The sequence below is a fragment of the Perna viridis genome, chromosome 6 (genome assembly GCF_037379345.1).
Source record: "Perna viridis isolate PV_CMFRI_1.1 ecotype Kerala chromosome 6, ASM3737934v1, whole genome shotgun sequence".
NCBI classification, from domain to species: Eukaryota; Metazoa; Mollusca; class Bivalvia; order Mytilida; family Mytilidae; genus Perna; species Perna viridis.
In genome coordinates this window covers 34,543,369-34,557,528 of record NC_142450.1, presented here as the reverse complement: position 1 = coordinate 34,557,528, position 14,160 = coordinate 34,543,369, and the positions used below count along the sequence as shown (strand labels likewise).

Here is a 14,160-nt window from a genome sequence, read left to right as displayed (position 1 = left end):
TGTGACACCTTCCTAAGAGTTGTGTGTCCGTCTGTCTCCCGATGTTCTCCAGTTGAGAACTGATTATTGATTATTTTGAAACTTAAAAAGTCGCACAGTTGTTCAGTACCATAAAATACAGGTTCAGTTCAATTTAGAAGAATTAAAAATAGTAGTTTTCAAAGGTAGGCGATTTTGAACAATTTGCCATGTCTCTTTTTTCACCGTTACGTTGCGGGGTATCAATGTTGCATAAATGCCCTTTTTTATACGAGTGATCTACTGAAGGATCTCAACGACACATAATTTACTGAACAAGATTGCCTTCAGAGTCAATATTAGCTGGCATAATTAAGGTAACTTCGATTTGCTGTTTTACGAGGGGGGGGGGGTGAAATTAAGAAATAAAAAGCACGATACAAAATTTCATCCTAGGCCCCTCAAAATCAAAGGGTTGCTCCCGTCCTAGATTGTTGAACTTAAATACGCCAGACTCTAAAATGGCATAATATACTTGGCTATTATAGGTGACTATCGCAGCATTCAGATGTCACCGCTTGGTTGTATATCAAAGCACATCTGGTGCTGACCCGATTATCTAGAAATGCGATTCAGAACCAGTTGGAATATCTTTTAGGCCATGACGACACTCATGTTATCTGTCAGCAGATTACTCGTAAAACAAATCCGAAACAAGATAATGTAATTGATAAAAATGACAATAGTAATAAAATCATTAATAATAAAAATTATAAATATTACAAATAAAGTGTGTTAATATACATAATTGTTATACTAATTAGACAATATAAAAATCTAGAGAGTTGAAGGTACATAAAACGCAACCATGCAGAGAAACGTCAAAAAATAGTTATACAATATCCTGTTAGAGTCATTTACACACTCATTAAGTACAGTTATTCTTCCTTCTACGCCTTTAATTATTGGGCTGTGGTTCTGTAAGTAACGTATGAAGACGTTACTATCTAAAGAATCTGAAATAGAAAAAATCTTTATCGTATTGAGTGATGTAATCCTGGTTTGCCCACTTTTAATTAATGGTTTAAATAAACATTGTTGGTTGCGTTGTTTTAACAATTACAGTTTGTTTCTGAAATGTAGGTATAATTTTTCCCTGTATTTTACCTGTAAAATATGATAAAGAATATTATGTTCAACTACTTAATTAATCGGAATATGCATCTCCCTAGATAGAGGCTACGAACACATGTACAAATAGTACATAAAATGCATTATGTGTAAATAATACAAATAAGAATGAATAAATAAATAATAGGAAAATATGATAATAAAAATATGCATTATATATGCACTATGTTACTATACAGTACTAAGCAACAAGAGAAAAAATAAAATGTATGGTACCATGTCTAGCTGACAACATTTAATGCTAGCAGTCGATTTAACCTTAACGTTTCTCAGCATTAAATTTTATTCGGCTACAGCGCGTATGACATGCGTATAACACAAGGTTAAATCAAAATCATCAACACTCATAAAAGTTCTCTCCCCCAGAAAGAATCAAATATAGCAACTTAGAGTCAAAATACTTTTGTTAAACATACAGATTTATACAATAAGGTCAAATAAAATGTCTCCTTGGACAGTTGTGAAACAGTAATCACAGGACGCATGCATCATTATTTTAGCATTCAAAAACTAAGATCTAAGTTCAGAGCAGGTAATCCATTTTCATATATCAGCAACAGTTGTACACATGTTAAGAAACAAGTCATACAAAAAAGTAACACAAAAAAAGTGACTTATAAAAAGTTACAGAAAAAAAAGTCGCGGGAAATAAACTCACGGTTTACATGTAGCGGAGTTTTCAGTGAAAATATCAATTGAAACTTTTAAAAATTTGCACTTCATCATACCTTTTATATCATTTAATATTGAAATTAAATATTTTTATATTATGTTTGCATATTAATGTCTGATAAGTTGAAAGTTTAATTTTCAACTAAAAAAATTTTTCTCAATATGGTTTTTTTTTTTTTCAATTGTCATATAAGCCATTTAGTTTCTTACTTATTATTTGTACTTTTAAAGTGGCCACATCTACCAGAACATTTGGACGATATGTAAAAAGATGAAATCAAAACATATTCTTCAGTATGGACTGTCTGGAAGTATTTTGTAAAATATCATATTAAGATATGAACTTCTTATTCTTTTTTTTTCTATATTTTTGCACATTAAAAAAAAGCAATTATTGCTTCAAATATACATAGAAACATACATGTACATGTATGACACACATAGAAACATACATGTACGACACACATAGAAACATACATGTACATGTATGACACCTATTTTGAAACGGACTATACAAATTCATGGTCAGTGAACCCTTCGTCTTTTTTGTTTGTACAACTGATTTATTATTGGGGTAATTAAAAGTGGGCAAACCAGGATTAAACCTATTAAGTTGGTCCAATTATACCAATTAGACACAAAAATCGTGTTTATTAATTTTTTTCCATTTTGTGCAAAATATGAACGATCTCGTACGAAAAAAGGAGAAGAGGCAATAAAGAGTCTTATTGGCCTGAAAATTAATCATTACGTGTTGAATGATTTAATTGTGAATTTGTAGACTTGAATCCATCACAGATGGGAAAACAAAGACTTCTGATAATTCTTGCATTGAAAAGACAGAAAAATTGCTTGATGTTTACCAATATTCAGATATTCTGTCAAATCTGGTACTTTTTGGGTCACTTTCCGGTCATATATTTGACATGAATTTTGGAGTCAACACCCAAGAAACAACTTCATATCTAGTGAATACACTCATTATTACATAGTTTATCATATATGAAGATGTACAGTTGTTCCCTGTGTGTGGATATAGTTATCTGGATGTAAATATGTCTAAAAAAAAAAAAAACCCAACAAATTTTACAATTCTCAGCAGTTTTTTTTCTCGAAAAATGAACCAGTCGAGCGGTAGAGACCCCTGGGAGCCTCTTGTTACATAACCAATATTAATATATAACCACAGTCCAGTAGGTATATGAACTTACTATATTCAATATGTTTTATAAGATTATCAGTAACCACGGAGTATCCATCGCCACCATTAATCAGGAAGTTTAGCGCTATAACTGTGTAGACTTTGTTGTCATTTAATGGTTTATACGTAGGTATCCAACAGTTACCACATCTAGTATACAGGGAAACTACCCGTGATCCAGATGGTTTACAAAGGTCATAGGTTACCTTAATTCCTACATGAGAAAGAAAAATAAAACGTGAAAAAAATACTGACTGCATGATATGCGGTTATAGACACCGGGCAACTTGTGAGCGATGAAGTCATGTATTGACATGTTTTCATTTATCTTTGCCATTGTGATTTTTGCCCCTGAACATATGATAAATTTGGTATTCAGAGTATCTGTAATGTCAAGATTGATTTCCATATAGTGCCTAAAAGATTTGTGTGCATAATGTATTCACCAATATACATGTAAAATATTGAACATAGTTAAGCTGCGATGTCTTTATTGTACACTTCATTTTGTTATACCCCTCTTTAAAGTGGTGTGTTATATAGTGATCAAAATGTCCATCGTTCACCAGTCGACTTGTTTAAAATCACATCATGGATTTTTTCTGAAACATTAAAGGAATAATAATCTAGAATCGGCTTAGTACTATTGATGGCTTGGATTAAAAAAAGTGGAATCTCCATATCTAAGATGGATATTAGAAATTCCCATTTAGTACCCATGCACTTATGGTATATTTCACTATTATGTAACGCCATTTTTTTATAATTTTTGGTTTCAATTATTGATGACTTTGACATGGGCATAGATGGATGGATGATCTCTTTATCGGAACTTTTCTTAAGTCACTTCAGAAATCCTGGATTTTTATGAAACTTTCAGGGAATGATACTTAACTTGATATGTATCTATTATTTTAGATGTTTGATCTGAATGTGTATAAGCTTCTATTAGTGAATAAATGCATTAAATATGATTAAAAGTAACGGAACCCAATCCCCCCTTAACCACTTCATAAATTTTCATAAAACGTTGAAGGAGTGCTTGTAATGTTATGCTTAATTCAGGTTTTAATCTGAATTAATTTGGGGTTTTCGTTATAACATTAACTATCTATAGACATTGTTTATCACTTTCAATTTTTGGTCCATATCAAATCTATTGGATTAAACGGAATTTTCAGAATATAGGTCATTGTTTTAACTTCTTAACATATTTCATGTGGCTAACGTTCATTTCAATTGTAGTGCTTAAATTCTTTATTGTAATCCATTTTTACTTACCTGATACTTGTAGGAAAGCTCCAGAGCTATCCACTAAATCGTAGTGGGCTACGGAATGTTCAAATGCTTGTCGGATGTATTTCCCTTTTATTGTGATGACATCTACCGTGTTACCAAATGGCAGCGTTGTCAATACATCTCCTTTAGAAATGTTCCCTGAAGTGACATAAAAAGTATCAAAAACGGTCCTAATTAAAACTAGAGGCTCTAGACAGCCTGAGTCACTCATCTGGCTTGATAAACTACATTCAATTTCTCGTAAAAGCGGCCATATTTTTGGCCAAGTTCAAAAAAAGGCAATAACCCTAACATAGGTCAACAGATTTTCACCAAAAATTGATCACAGATAGATCTTATCATTCTGAACACTTTGATTTCAGTCAGTAATTGGTTATATATAACGGTATTGGAAATATATGCAAAACTTTGCTGTCTGACCCCTATGTTCTATTTTTAGTAACAACGACCATGTTCTTTGACGGATCAAAAATCCCAACGGTCATTTTGCGCATGGTCCAATAAGGAGCATGCATACAAATTTCATTGACTTCTGTACGGTCGTTTCAGAACAGAAGATTGTTGAAAGTAATAGCATCAAGAACAGCAAAACAACGTCAAAAACAAAAAGGGCATTATGACCCCAACACAGGTCAACAGATTTTCACCAAATTTTGACCATAGATAGATCTCATCATGCACCACAATTTTACTCCATGTAAGAATTTGGTTTTGAAGATATATGCGAAAAACGGCTGTCTGATCCCTATGTTCTATTTTAAGAAACGGCAGCCAAAAAACGAAGCACAAACTTTGTACAGGACATCCCAAGGAACCATCATGCTAAATTTCATGTAAATCCATTCAGTAGTTTCAGCGGAGAATATTTTTGAAAAATTGTTAACAACGACGACGACGGATGCAAAGATATGGCTATAACTCTTACAAGAATTCGTTGTCATTTGGCTACCTTCAGGGATATTTTCTCTGTTTAAATGAAGCTGTATCATATAGATCCATTCCTTAATGGGCTGGGTATATATAAACAATGTAGTAATGTAAATGGGCACGAGAGCGGGTTGGCTGACCAAAAAGGGGGCGACGGGCCTGGATCCGCCTTTCAAACCGAAAGTACGTATGCACAGTTAAATACATAAAAATCTAGCAAATAGACGAATCCCACAACTAATCCAATTTTTAATTTTGGTTCTTAATTTTACTAAAAAGCACCTGACTGAAAAACCTAAGTGAACCGTAAGATAACGAATATCAAGAAAATCCCCAAAAATCCAAGATACAAAGTTGAACTTGTCGATATTGATATACTTTTAAATTTACAGATTCCTCGAAGATTGTAAAAAAGTTCACAAAGAATCCGTTAATCCATTTTTTTTCAAAAATGTTCAAAAACGGCTGCGATGAAATTCCGGAAAGATACTTAGTCGCCAAATCACCGAGTTCGTCCTGAATCAATAAAGGATTTCAGTTGTTCGGTGTCAATATCTGTACTACTTCAATAGGTAAACAATTTGCCATCTTAAACATTGAAAACAAACCCAGAATTGTAGGTTACGGTTACTCCGAAATTAGCGTGAACAGACAGAAGGAATTTTTTGCCTCAGTTTTTCAGTGTTTCTTGAAACTTTCATGTGAGAAGAATAACAATTCAGACACGTCTGATGCAAATTCAACAATAATGATATCGCGACACCGGGATACGGTAACGTTTTTTACCATGCGTATCTCACACTGGACACTGAAAATACGATCCAATTTAAGAATTCTTGATCTTCAAGTCACATAAAGAAATTTGAGTCAACTGAAAGATGCAGTAATATTATAATAGAGTTCCGCAAACTGAAATTCCAGATACATGTAATTATTTTGATCCGCCTGTATTAGGTTCCAAACCGTTATTCGTAATTTTTGTTGTGTTAAATAGAACGTTAAAAATAGATATTTATCCATTAGCATTGTTTTCTACAAAATGGTAAAATATTGTTGTGGCTCAAAATGTTGTTTCGGTTTTTTTTCCAGTGTTGACCAGTGTATTATCTGGTGGACGACGACGACATCGCGCCATAACATTGTACGACCACAAGATTTTATGGGGTGGCTTAAGAGGTCAAAATTCGGCTTAAAAAATGTGACATCTGTACAGAAAAATGTCGGTTTACCTTGTCCTATAGGGCTTCGTATTCCTCCAGAATTCATTATGGCAATAGGTTTGTCACTCCATGAGTTGTTCCCACTGTGTCTTGCAGCATGGAAACTTACCATCCCGTCTGCAATCAAATTCCCTGAAAATCGATAAAATTTCTGCAAAACTAAAACGCTAAATACGATTACTTCTTTTATAGGAGTACAAATGCATGTTCCGATCAGTACCCGTACCTAACTTAAATGCTATCCAATATTCAAACTACACGTTTACTGCTATTACACATTCCAATCCTCGTTACAAGGGAAAACCAAAAGATACAATATAAAAGACCTCTCAACGCAATAGTTTTTTCTTACCAAGATTACATTCTTGTGTTCTACAGACGCTTCTGTCACCCTCTAGAAAAACTGAAGAGAAACCGACGATTTTAGTCTTTTCTTTCTCAACCAATATCTTCATCGGAGCAATGATGGCTTCCAGTTCTGGATCTGAAATCAGTCATTACTCACTCAATATCAGTACATTTTATGAGGAAAAAAACAACATCGCTTAACATTTTTGCATATGTATGTATTGTACATGTAAGAATGGGTTTTTAGGAAAACGATCTTATGCACATCCCTATAATGCTTTTACTGGACAAAATATCATATTTTGTAATCATCACAGCACAAAGAACCGAAATATGCACATATTCATATAGCGAACGGGTCCGCCCCCCATTCATTAAAATCAGGTATATTAAGAAATGTTTTTTCATGTAAAGTACCTCCGTCCGTGCGAGGCCCAGCCAGGTAGTCCATGACGTTAACTCCCCTCAGCAGTAGGTTAAGTACCTGCTTGATAATGCTATATTTATATAACCCACAAAAAAGAGTAAAACCAAATTTGCTTTAAATTGGCTTTTTTTTCTAACCAGAGTTAAGCACTTAAGTTTATTCAAATGTTTAATGACAGATGCTTAGTCTGTTAACAAGCACAAATTAAAAAAAAAACAAACTTTTTTCAAGATATGTTTTCCATTTACTACAACAAATGGCATTTATTTGGTCAGTTTGTTGGGTTTGACATATATGGTCGATGTATGTCATCTTGTACATACCTGGTAACGTTGAGTTGTCTAACAATATGGGATCCCCATTCCAGCTTTCTACATCACCGTCAGCATTAAATGTTACATTCAGGAAGCCAAGATATTTTCCGGCCCAGAAATCCTGCACCACTAGTACGTTACGTCCGTTGTTGGTAATAACTGTTGGGTATTCACCAGCTGGTTTATCATTTGACGGAGGTTTACCTATTAGAAAGAATTGCCTTAAAATCAGTTGCAAGGTTGGATAAAAACAATTTTAATTGAAGTGGGTTCAGAGTAAAACTTTAGATATGGATACAAATACAATGTACAAATAACAAAGATGTACAAATAACCTGAACGATCGAAAAATCAATAAAACATAAATGTCTCAGTCAATTTTTTTTTAAGTAGATCACAAATAATGTTTTTTTTTTGTCCATAGATTTTCCTAATTTTTTTGCCAAGATGAACATACTACAACATTTCAATACAAAAACATAGGTCAATAGGTCACCACGAATGGAGCCGTTTCATTCATATATAGATTCTGTAGTGATTTGCCCAAATTTGGAAACTATCAAAATTAGTATATATATATATATATGATTTCTTTTAAAAAAATTGACGTATACATAAATTTTTCACTGTAGAATTCTACTAAAAGTTAGCCAATGTACTAAACCATACTTGCGAGAGCTTTGTTAGTAAACAATACTTCAGAGTTGAAACAGTCAAAATATTTTATATGTGCAAATCATGCACATTGTTTTTACTTTTGCACGACTCTTAGCTATTACCCGAGTAGATAAAGGTATGACTATGTCCTCCGACAATAACATCTAGTCCATCTACTGCTGTAGCTAGTTTCTGATCTCTCCCATAACCGTAATGTCCCAAACCAATGATGATGTTCACTCCTTTTCTCTTTAGTTTGTCTATCTCGCCTTGTATTGCTGTAGGAGCTGGTTTAAAGGAAACAGTACTGCCTGGAAAATCAGAAACTTCAAAATATAAGCTAGTGGAGCGAAAACCTCTCAAGATAGTGATGATACAAGCACCAAACTTTGTACACTTCGTTATTGTGTACTTGTGAAATATGACCGTGAGCCACACCAATTGTTGTATTTGCAGAAAAAACATGTAAAAATATTGACGCCAAGTATTTCACACAAAAGCAGGGTACCTTTGATATTTTTCGTGATTCATTTTCATAAACGAAATTAAGTTACAGTGTAATACTTTCCTTCGCTAGCACATGACAATAAACTGAACCTTAATCAGGTGGGCCTTAAGACTTGTTTTTAACTGAAACCCAAGAAAAATATCATTTATCATGCTTTACTGACCTGGGATTAGGGTTTTAACTTACTGCGCAAATGTTTTACGACATTTACATGCGATCTTGTAAATGTAAATATAAACATTGATTTAAGATTATGTAAGAGTAGATAATTGCTGTGCTATGTACAATTACAGGTCAAGACAAAACCTTCCAAAGCTTTTACATATTAGTTCTTTTATTCAAAACGTAAAAGAGAAAAAAGATACTATTTGTCACTACTAACTCCGAGAATGGGATTTTTTACATGTGAAGTATAAAAATAAATTATTTGAAAAACTCAATGAATTATAATATAAATATCATGTAGATTTTTTTTATATTTTTCATAGAATGGTTTCGTATTTTACCTGGATTTGATATGGTAGAGGTTTCTTCTGTTATATAGCCAATCACACCAATTTTTTGTCCTTTTATCGTCAATACCGTGCTCTTATTAAATCTGCCATTCAGCCGGGGCTCACGTGATGCATCTAAATTGCAACTAACAACTGGAAAAGTGATATTATCCAGAAACGGAACTAGTCCAGCGATTCCATCATCAAATTCATGATTTCCGAACGTCTGCAATTAAACGGGCAAAGTAAACCATTGTTTGTAAATATTTAGAATAGTTTAATTGGTAAGAGATTTGGTATTGACTTTTGATTTATATACTAAAGTTTCTTTTGACATATGTCAACCAGATTGATAGATGCCACTGGTATTCTCAAGTACACATATAAGATGTGATGGCAAACGTTATATACACTTTAAATTTCTGAAGTCGTTCAATAGCAAAAAAAATCCTTCCCCGATTCATCTCTGCTTCTCACAAATTCTGAGTCTGCACTCCGAACCTTTATATACGTATTTTACCCTTCAACGAATTTTTCCATTGTCGTGACTTTACATATTGTTAGAGAGTGATAGATATCGATCGATTGATATTCTAAACTTCATCTGCTGCAGTTCAATTGAATATTTTTCAGTCGAAGTGTGATGCTATTTTGTTATTTGTTTCCTTCTTAGAGCATTCTACTTGCAATTATGTTCCAAACAAGTTATATTACATCTCGTAAAGAAATGTTGTAAAAAAAAAAAAAAAAATTATTCCATTGTTTGTAACATAGGACAATAGCAAAATATTGTGTGAGTACGGAACAAGTGCGTAATCAATTAATTGATAAAATAAAAGATAAACGTGGGGACTTTGTGCCTCCAAGTTATTTGTTTTCAAATTGAGAACCATGATCCCATACATTTCTTGAGATAGCGAATGCGACGGACGACTTCAATAATGTAAACAACTGATAATTTCCGTAATAGCTATTATAGATCGCATATATTAACATTTATCTGAGTATTTTATTGGTAGGTATTAAAATGATAATATAAAAATGTTTCTGAAATTAAGTGTAAGACGGACATCATGTCAATCTTGGTGTAATTCCGACATCAGCAAGAGCAAATGTACTTCCAAAACATTTATATCACTATGTTAGAAAATATTTAAAACGAACCAAATGAAGGCAAGTACTAGAAGGTAGTTTGTTATCAAGGTGTTTATAGACAGAGGGTAAAATACGACAAAATCTGAAAAAAATACAATTCTCTGAACGATGTCACCAATCATTACACTTTTTACTTTCCTTACTTTCGCAGTTAAGGGCGGTAATTTTTAATCGATTATATTTAATATGTTCTTAGGGCTTCATTATAAAAAAGTCAATGTTAGATTGCCATATGTTGCATAATCAGTTTGGACATTACAACTTAAAACTCAAAACATATATATATATATATATATATATATGTACACATAGTTTTACTTATAGATGTCCATCTGTAAGTTTTATTTCGTTAAAAAAGTGTACTTAATTGAAAGACATCTTTCAGCTAATATAGAATGGTACTTGACCAGAACTAAAGGGCCACGAATTTTCAACAAATCAATTGATGATCGATAAATATGTCATTTGCCCCGATTACATTTTTGTATCTCTAAGGTATCAAGTTGAACTAGACATGAGGAAGGTTAGGACATGAATAATTTGGAAGAAAAATATACTTTTTCGTCAAACACACACACATACATGCATGCACACACACACACGCACGCGCGCACGCGCGCATATACAGTCAAAACACTATGGAATAGCTATAAATTTAAAAGGTTGATCCCCGTCCATTCTCTACATTGAGAGAACTAACTCTGTAAAAAACGTGCCACGCGAACAGGGGACACATGTTTTCTAAAATCAACGTCCATATGTTCAGATGGAATTCAAAAGGAAGACATCACAAATTATGAAAAAAAATCTGTTTTAATAGACCATCAAGAGTCCTTTTAAATCTTTGATAAGGGTTCTGGAAGCAGAAACTTCATATTCAACGACTTTAATGTTTTGAATTCTAAGACAAAACTTGACTTACCATGACATCATATTGTAACTTGTTCATAAACAATGCTGCTTCTCCTCCTTTATAAATGTTATACCATAACGATCCTTGGTATTGGTCACCGGCGTCTATTAAAATTACGTCATCTTTGTATTTGTCGCGTATTTCTTTTACCTTTGTCAGTCTCCTTGCCACGCCACCGTAACAACGGTCTTTGACCTTATCTTCCTCTTTACATTCTGAAGTATATTTGTTCATTTCTTCTATATGAGCATGTACATCGTTTGTATGAAGAATTATCAGATTAAATCCAAGTACATGTTGTGCACTAAAAACAACGAAAGCAACATATGTCAATGCGACCCACATTTTTATTTTTCACATATATTTTTTTATATGACAGAACATTAAATATCACCACTGACAAGTTCTAAATGTAAGAAATAATATGTACCTGTATGTTTGTTAAATCACGTGATAACATTTTATCTCAAATCAATTTATAGTTACTTGCATTATTTAACAATCATCTTAATGTAATGACCAGATGATCTAAATCTCTTTTTCTTTTCTTTTTTTATCTCATGTTTAATTCTACCGGAGCGGTAGAACACACCTTATCTAAAAAGATGTAGTTACTGCAAGTACAAATGGTACACTTTTGCACCAAGATATTGTAAAATTAAGTAATATATCGATATAGTTTATGAATCTTTTTGTTGATTTAACTTTCACCTTAAGTTTAAAATTCCATCTGCTCCTAGATGGTTTGATCTTGACGATGTTCCCAATTTAACTGTTATTTACTACGCACTGTCGTAAAGTACACATACCTACCAATCCAGGATGAGCATGTATACCAAATTATCTGTAATTTTTGTCCATTATTTTCTTCCCTTAACGATATGTGTACTGTTTGATATGTAATGTCTTATTCAATTGATAAACCTCAATACTTTATGTAGCATCTACCATACATTATAAATGATCATAGTTTCTCGTAGAAGAAAACAGTTCTTCTTTTTCACTTTGTACTTTTTTATCAGTTAAATATTGCTTTTGGTTTTTAATGAGGTCTACTCATTACTTTTATACACCTGATCGAGGTGGACAAAAGCGACCTTAAATTAGTAGAAGTATGTTTCATTTCTCCAAGTCACAGTTTCTTTGCAGACTTCACCAAATTTGCAGCGATGAACAAGAGTTCAGGGCTCAATGTGGCTTAATGATTTTTTTGTAAAGCGAGGTTGTTATAGCATCACAGAGACAAACACAGATATTCCTGGATTTGCTCATATTCCATATTACTACTTCCAGGAAAGAGTACGCCCGAAAGTTATCTTGATAAAGCTCTACCGATGGCAATAAGGCGCTTTTCCGCCTTATACAAAACACACGAAATTGTAAGCGCTAATGCTATTTATGTTGTAAACCGACGAGATTAGTTGAATTAAAAGGTTTCGTTTACAATGTAGTTTGCAAACACTGCAAAATGGTTTACTTGGACAAGATTTATCGGAAATATTGCGATTGCTTTGAAGAATACAAAAAAGCGTCATCACTTGAAAAAAGATATCCGAGTCGGTAAACTCTTTTGTGAGACCAATCAAAGTGTTTATGACATGAAATTGACTCTTTTTCGTGGAAATATAAGCAACAGTTCATGGAACAACGGATAATCAGTTATCTTGGAAATGCCTGCCCGTTTAGTATGAATGTTAAAACACAATACATATTATTCCTAAGGTTCATTTACTATTTGATTTTAATCATTTCAATATTAAACTTTGTGCTCCTTTCCCTCAATGTTCAAGATTTTAAATTTTTACATTCCAAAGGTCTTCTAGGTTACCGGTTTGTGTTTCTTCTCTCATCCAGTGTCAAACTACCACAAAGAAGACCATATTACCGAAAACAGTTGGCATCCTTTCCTTCGTTTAATTACATTTTATTTGTATTTTATCTGCATTAATTTTTGCGATACAATTTTCCCAGGTCAGAACTTTACTGATACCCCTATGACATACACGAATGTTTCTTACGAATCCATGCAAATCTCCAAAATTTCATTCAAAATTCGTAACATTTAATACGAATCTTTGTGAATTAACCACTTTCACAAGTGATCTGCGAATGCTTTACAAATGGTTTCGAGTATGAAATATCACTTCACTATTTAGTTGGAATGAATGCGATGCGTTTACGATAGCAGTTTACGTTTAATTGGGGGTAAAATATGTTAAGTTATAGTATTGTTAAAATAATTGCGAGTATAATTCGAATAGTTACAATTTTGGTCCAAGCTTTAACGGATAATTAACGAATGGTTTACGATAACCCGAGGAGTTTTTAGGAACGGTAATGATTTTTCAATGGGATTGAATTTATTCATAAAAATTCAAAGCATCATGACTCATGCATTCTTCAAATGAAATTCAGGGACATTTGAAATGTTTTACGAGGAAAGCAAATTAATATTTTACCAAAGCTTCTTATGACTTCTTCTCCCACTGGCAACCTAACGCTTTTCGTTCAGAAAAAGTAGTCGTATATATTCTCAAAGTTCCCGTGTGAATAATTGCGTTTTATCTGTTAATCTGAAAACTATCGTGAACTACTCGCAATTATTCGTAAAACAAGCGTTTGAAATAGCAAAACAAACAGACCTTGCGAATGCTTCACGAGCTTTTACGATCGATTAACGATGCCTTGCAAATTCTTAAGAGAGGTTTGCTAGATCTTCACGAATAAAATTATCAAAACAAATTTGTGGACATATCTGTTAAAATTTTTACATGTCAAAACAATTTCATCTCCTTCCGTAAATCGATACGAATGTCTGCGAGTGAGAGTAATTTACGGATGCCGACAAGTTAAATAGGAATGCTTGCAAAAATAAC

The 14,160-nt window shown here is 33.0% G+C and overlaps 1 protein-coding gene across 2 annotated transcripts; it reads right to left on the bottom strand.

Moving 5' to 3' along the window:
• Positions 1-665: 665 nt before the first annotated feature.
• Positions 666-11,734, bottom strand: LOC148614680 (snake venom 5'-nucleotidase-like). Of its 2 annotated transcripts, XM_088588955.1 has the most exons (9): positions 11,294-11,733; positions 9,229-9,442; positions 8,337-8,525; positions 7,567-7,761; positions 6,821-6,952; positions 6,478-6,600; positions 4,304-4,459; positions 3,033-3,236; positions 666-974 (listed from the first exon to the last, which is right to left on the bottom strand). In XM_088588955.1, the coding sequence occupies exons 1-9, from the start codon at positions 11,627-11,629 to the stop codon at positions 796-798; spliced, it is 1,728 nt and encodes a 575-aa protein (XP_088445081.1). In that variant the 5' UTR covers positions 11,630-11,733; the 3' UTR covers positions 666-795. The 2 variants fall into 2 exon arrangements, with proteins under 2 accessions (XP_088445081.1, XP_088445082.1); XM_088588956.1 differs by lacking the exons at positions 666-974; positions 3,033-3,236 and adding an exon at positions 3,306-3,624 and having other exon boundaries at positions 11,294-11,734.
• Positions 11,735-14,160: the final 2,426 nt, after the last annotated feature.

Coding starts and splice junctions, on each gene's coding strand:
- LOC148614680 (XM_088588955.1), bottom strand. CDS start 11,629: ATGTGGGTCGCATTGACATATGTTGCTTTCGTTGTTTTTAGTGCACAA. Junction 7,762..8,336: donor TCATACCTTTATCTACTCGG/GTAATAGCTAAG, acceptor TCTTTCTAATAG/GTAAACCTCCGTCAAATGAT. Junction 6,601..6,820: donor AACACAAGAATGTAATCTTG/GTAAGAAAAAAC, acceptor ATCGATTTTCAG/GGAATTTGATTGCAGACGGG.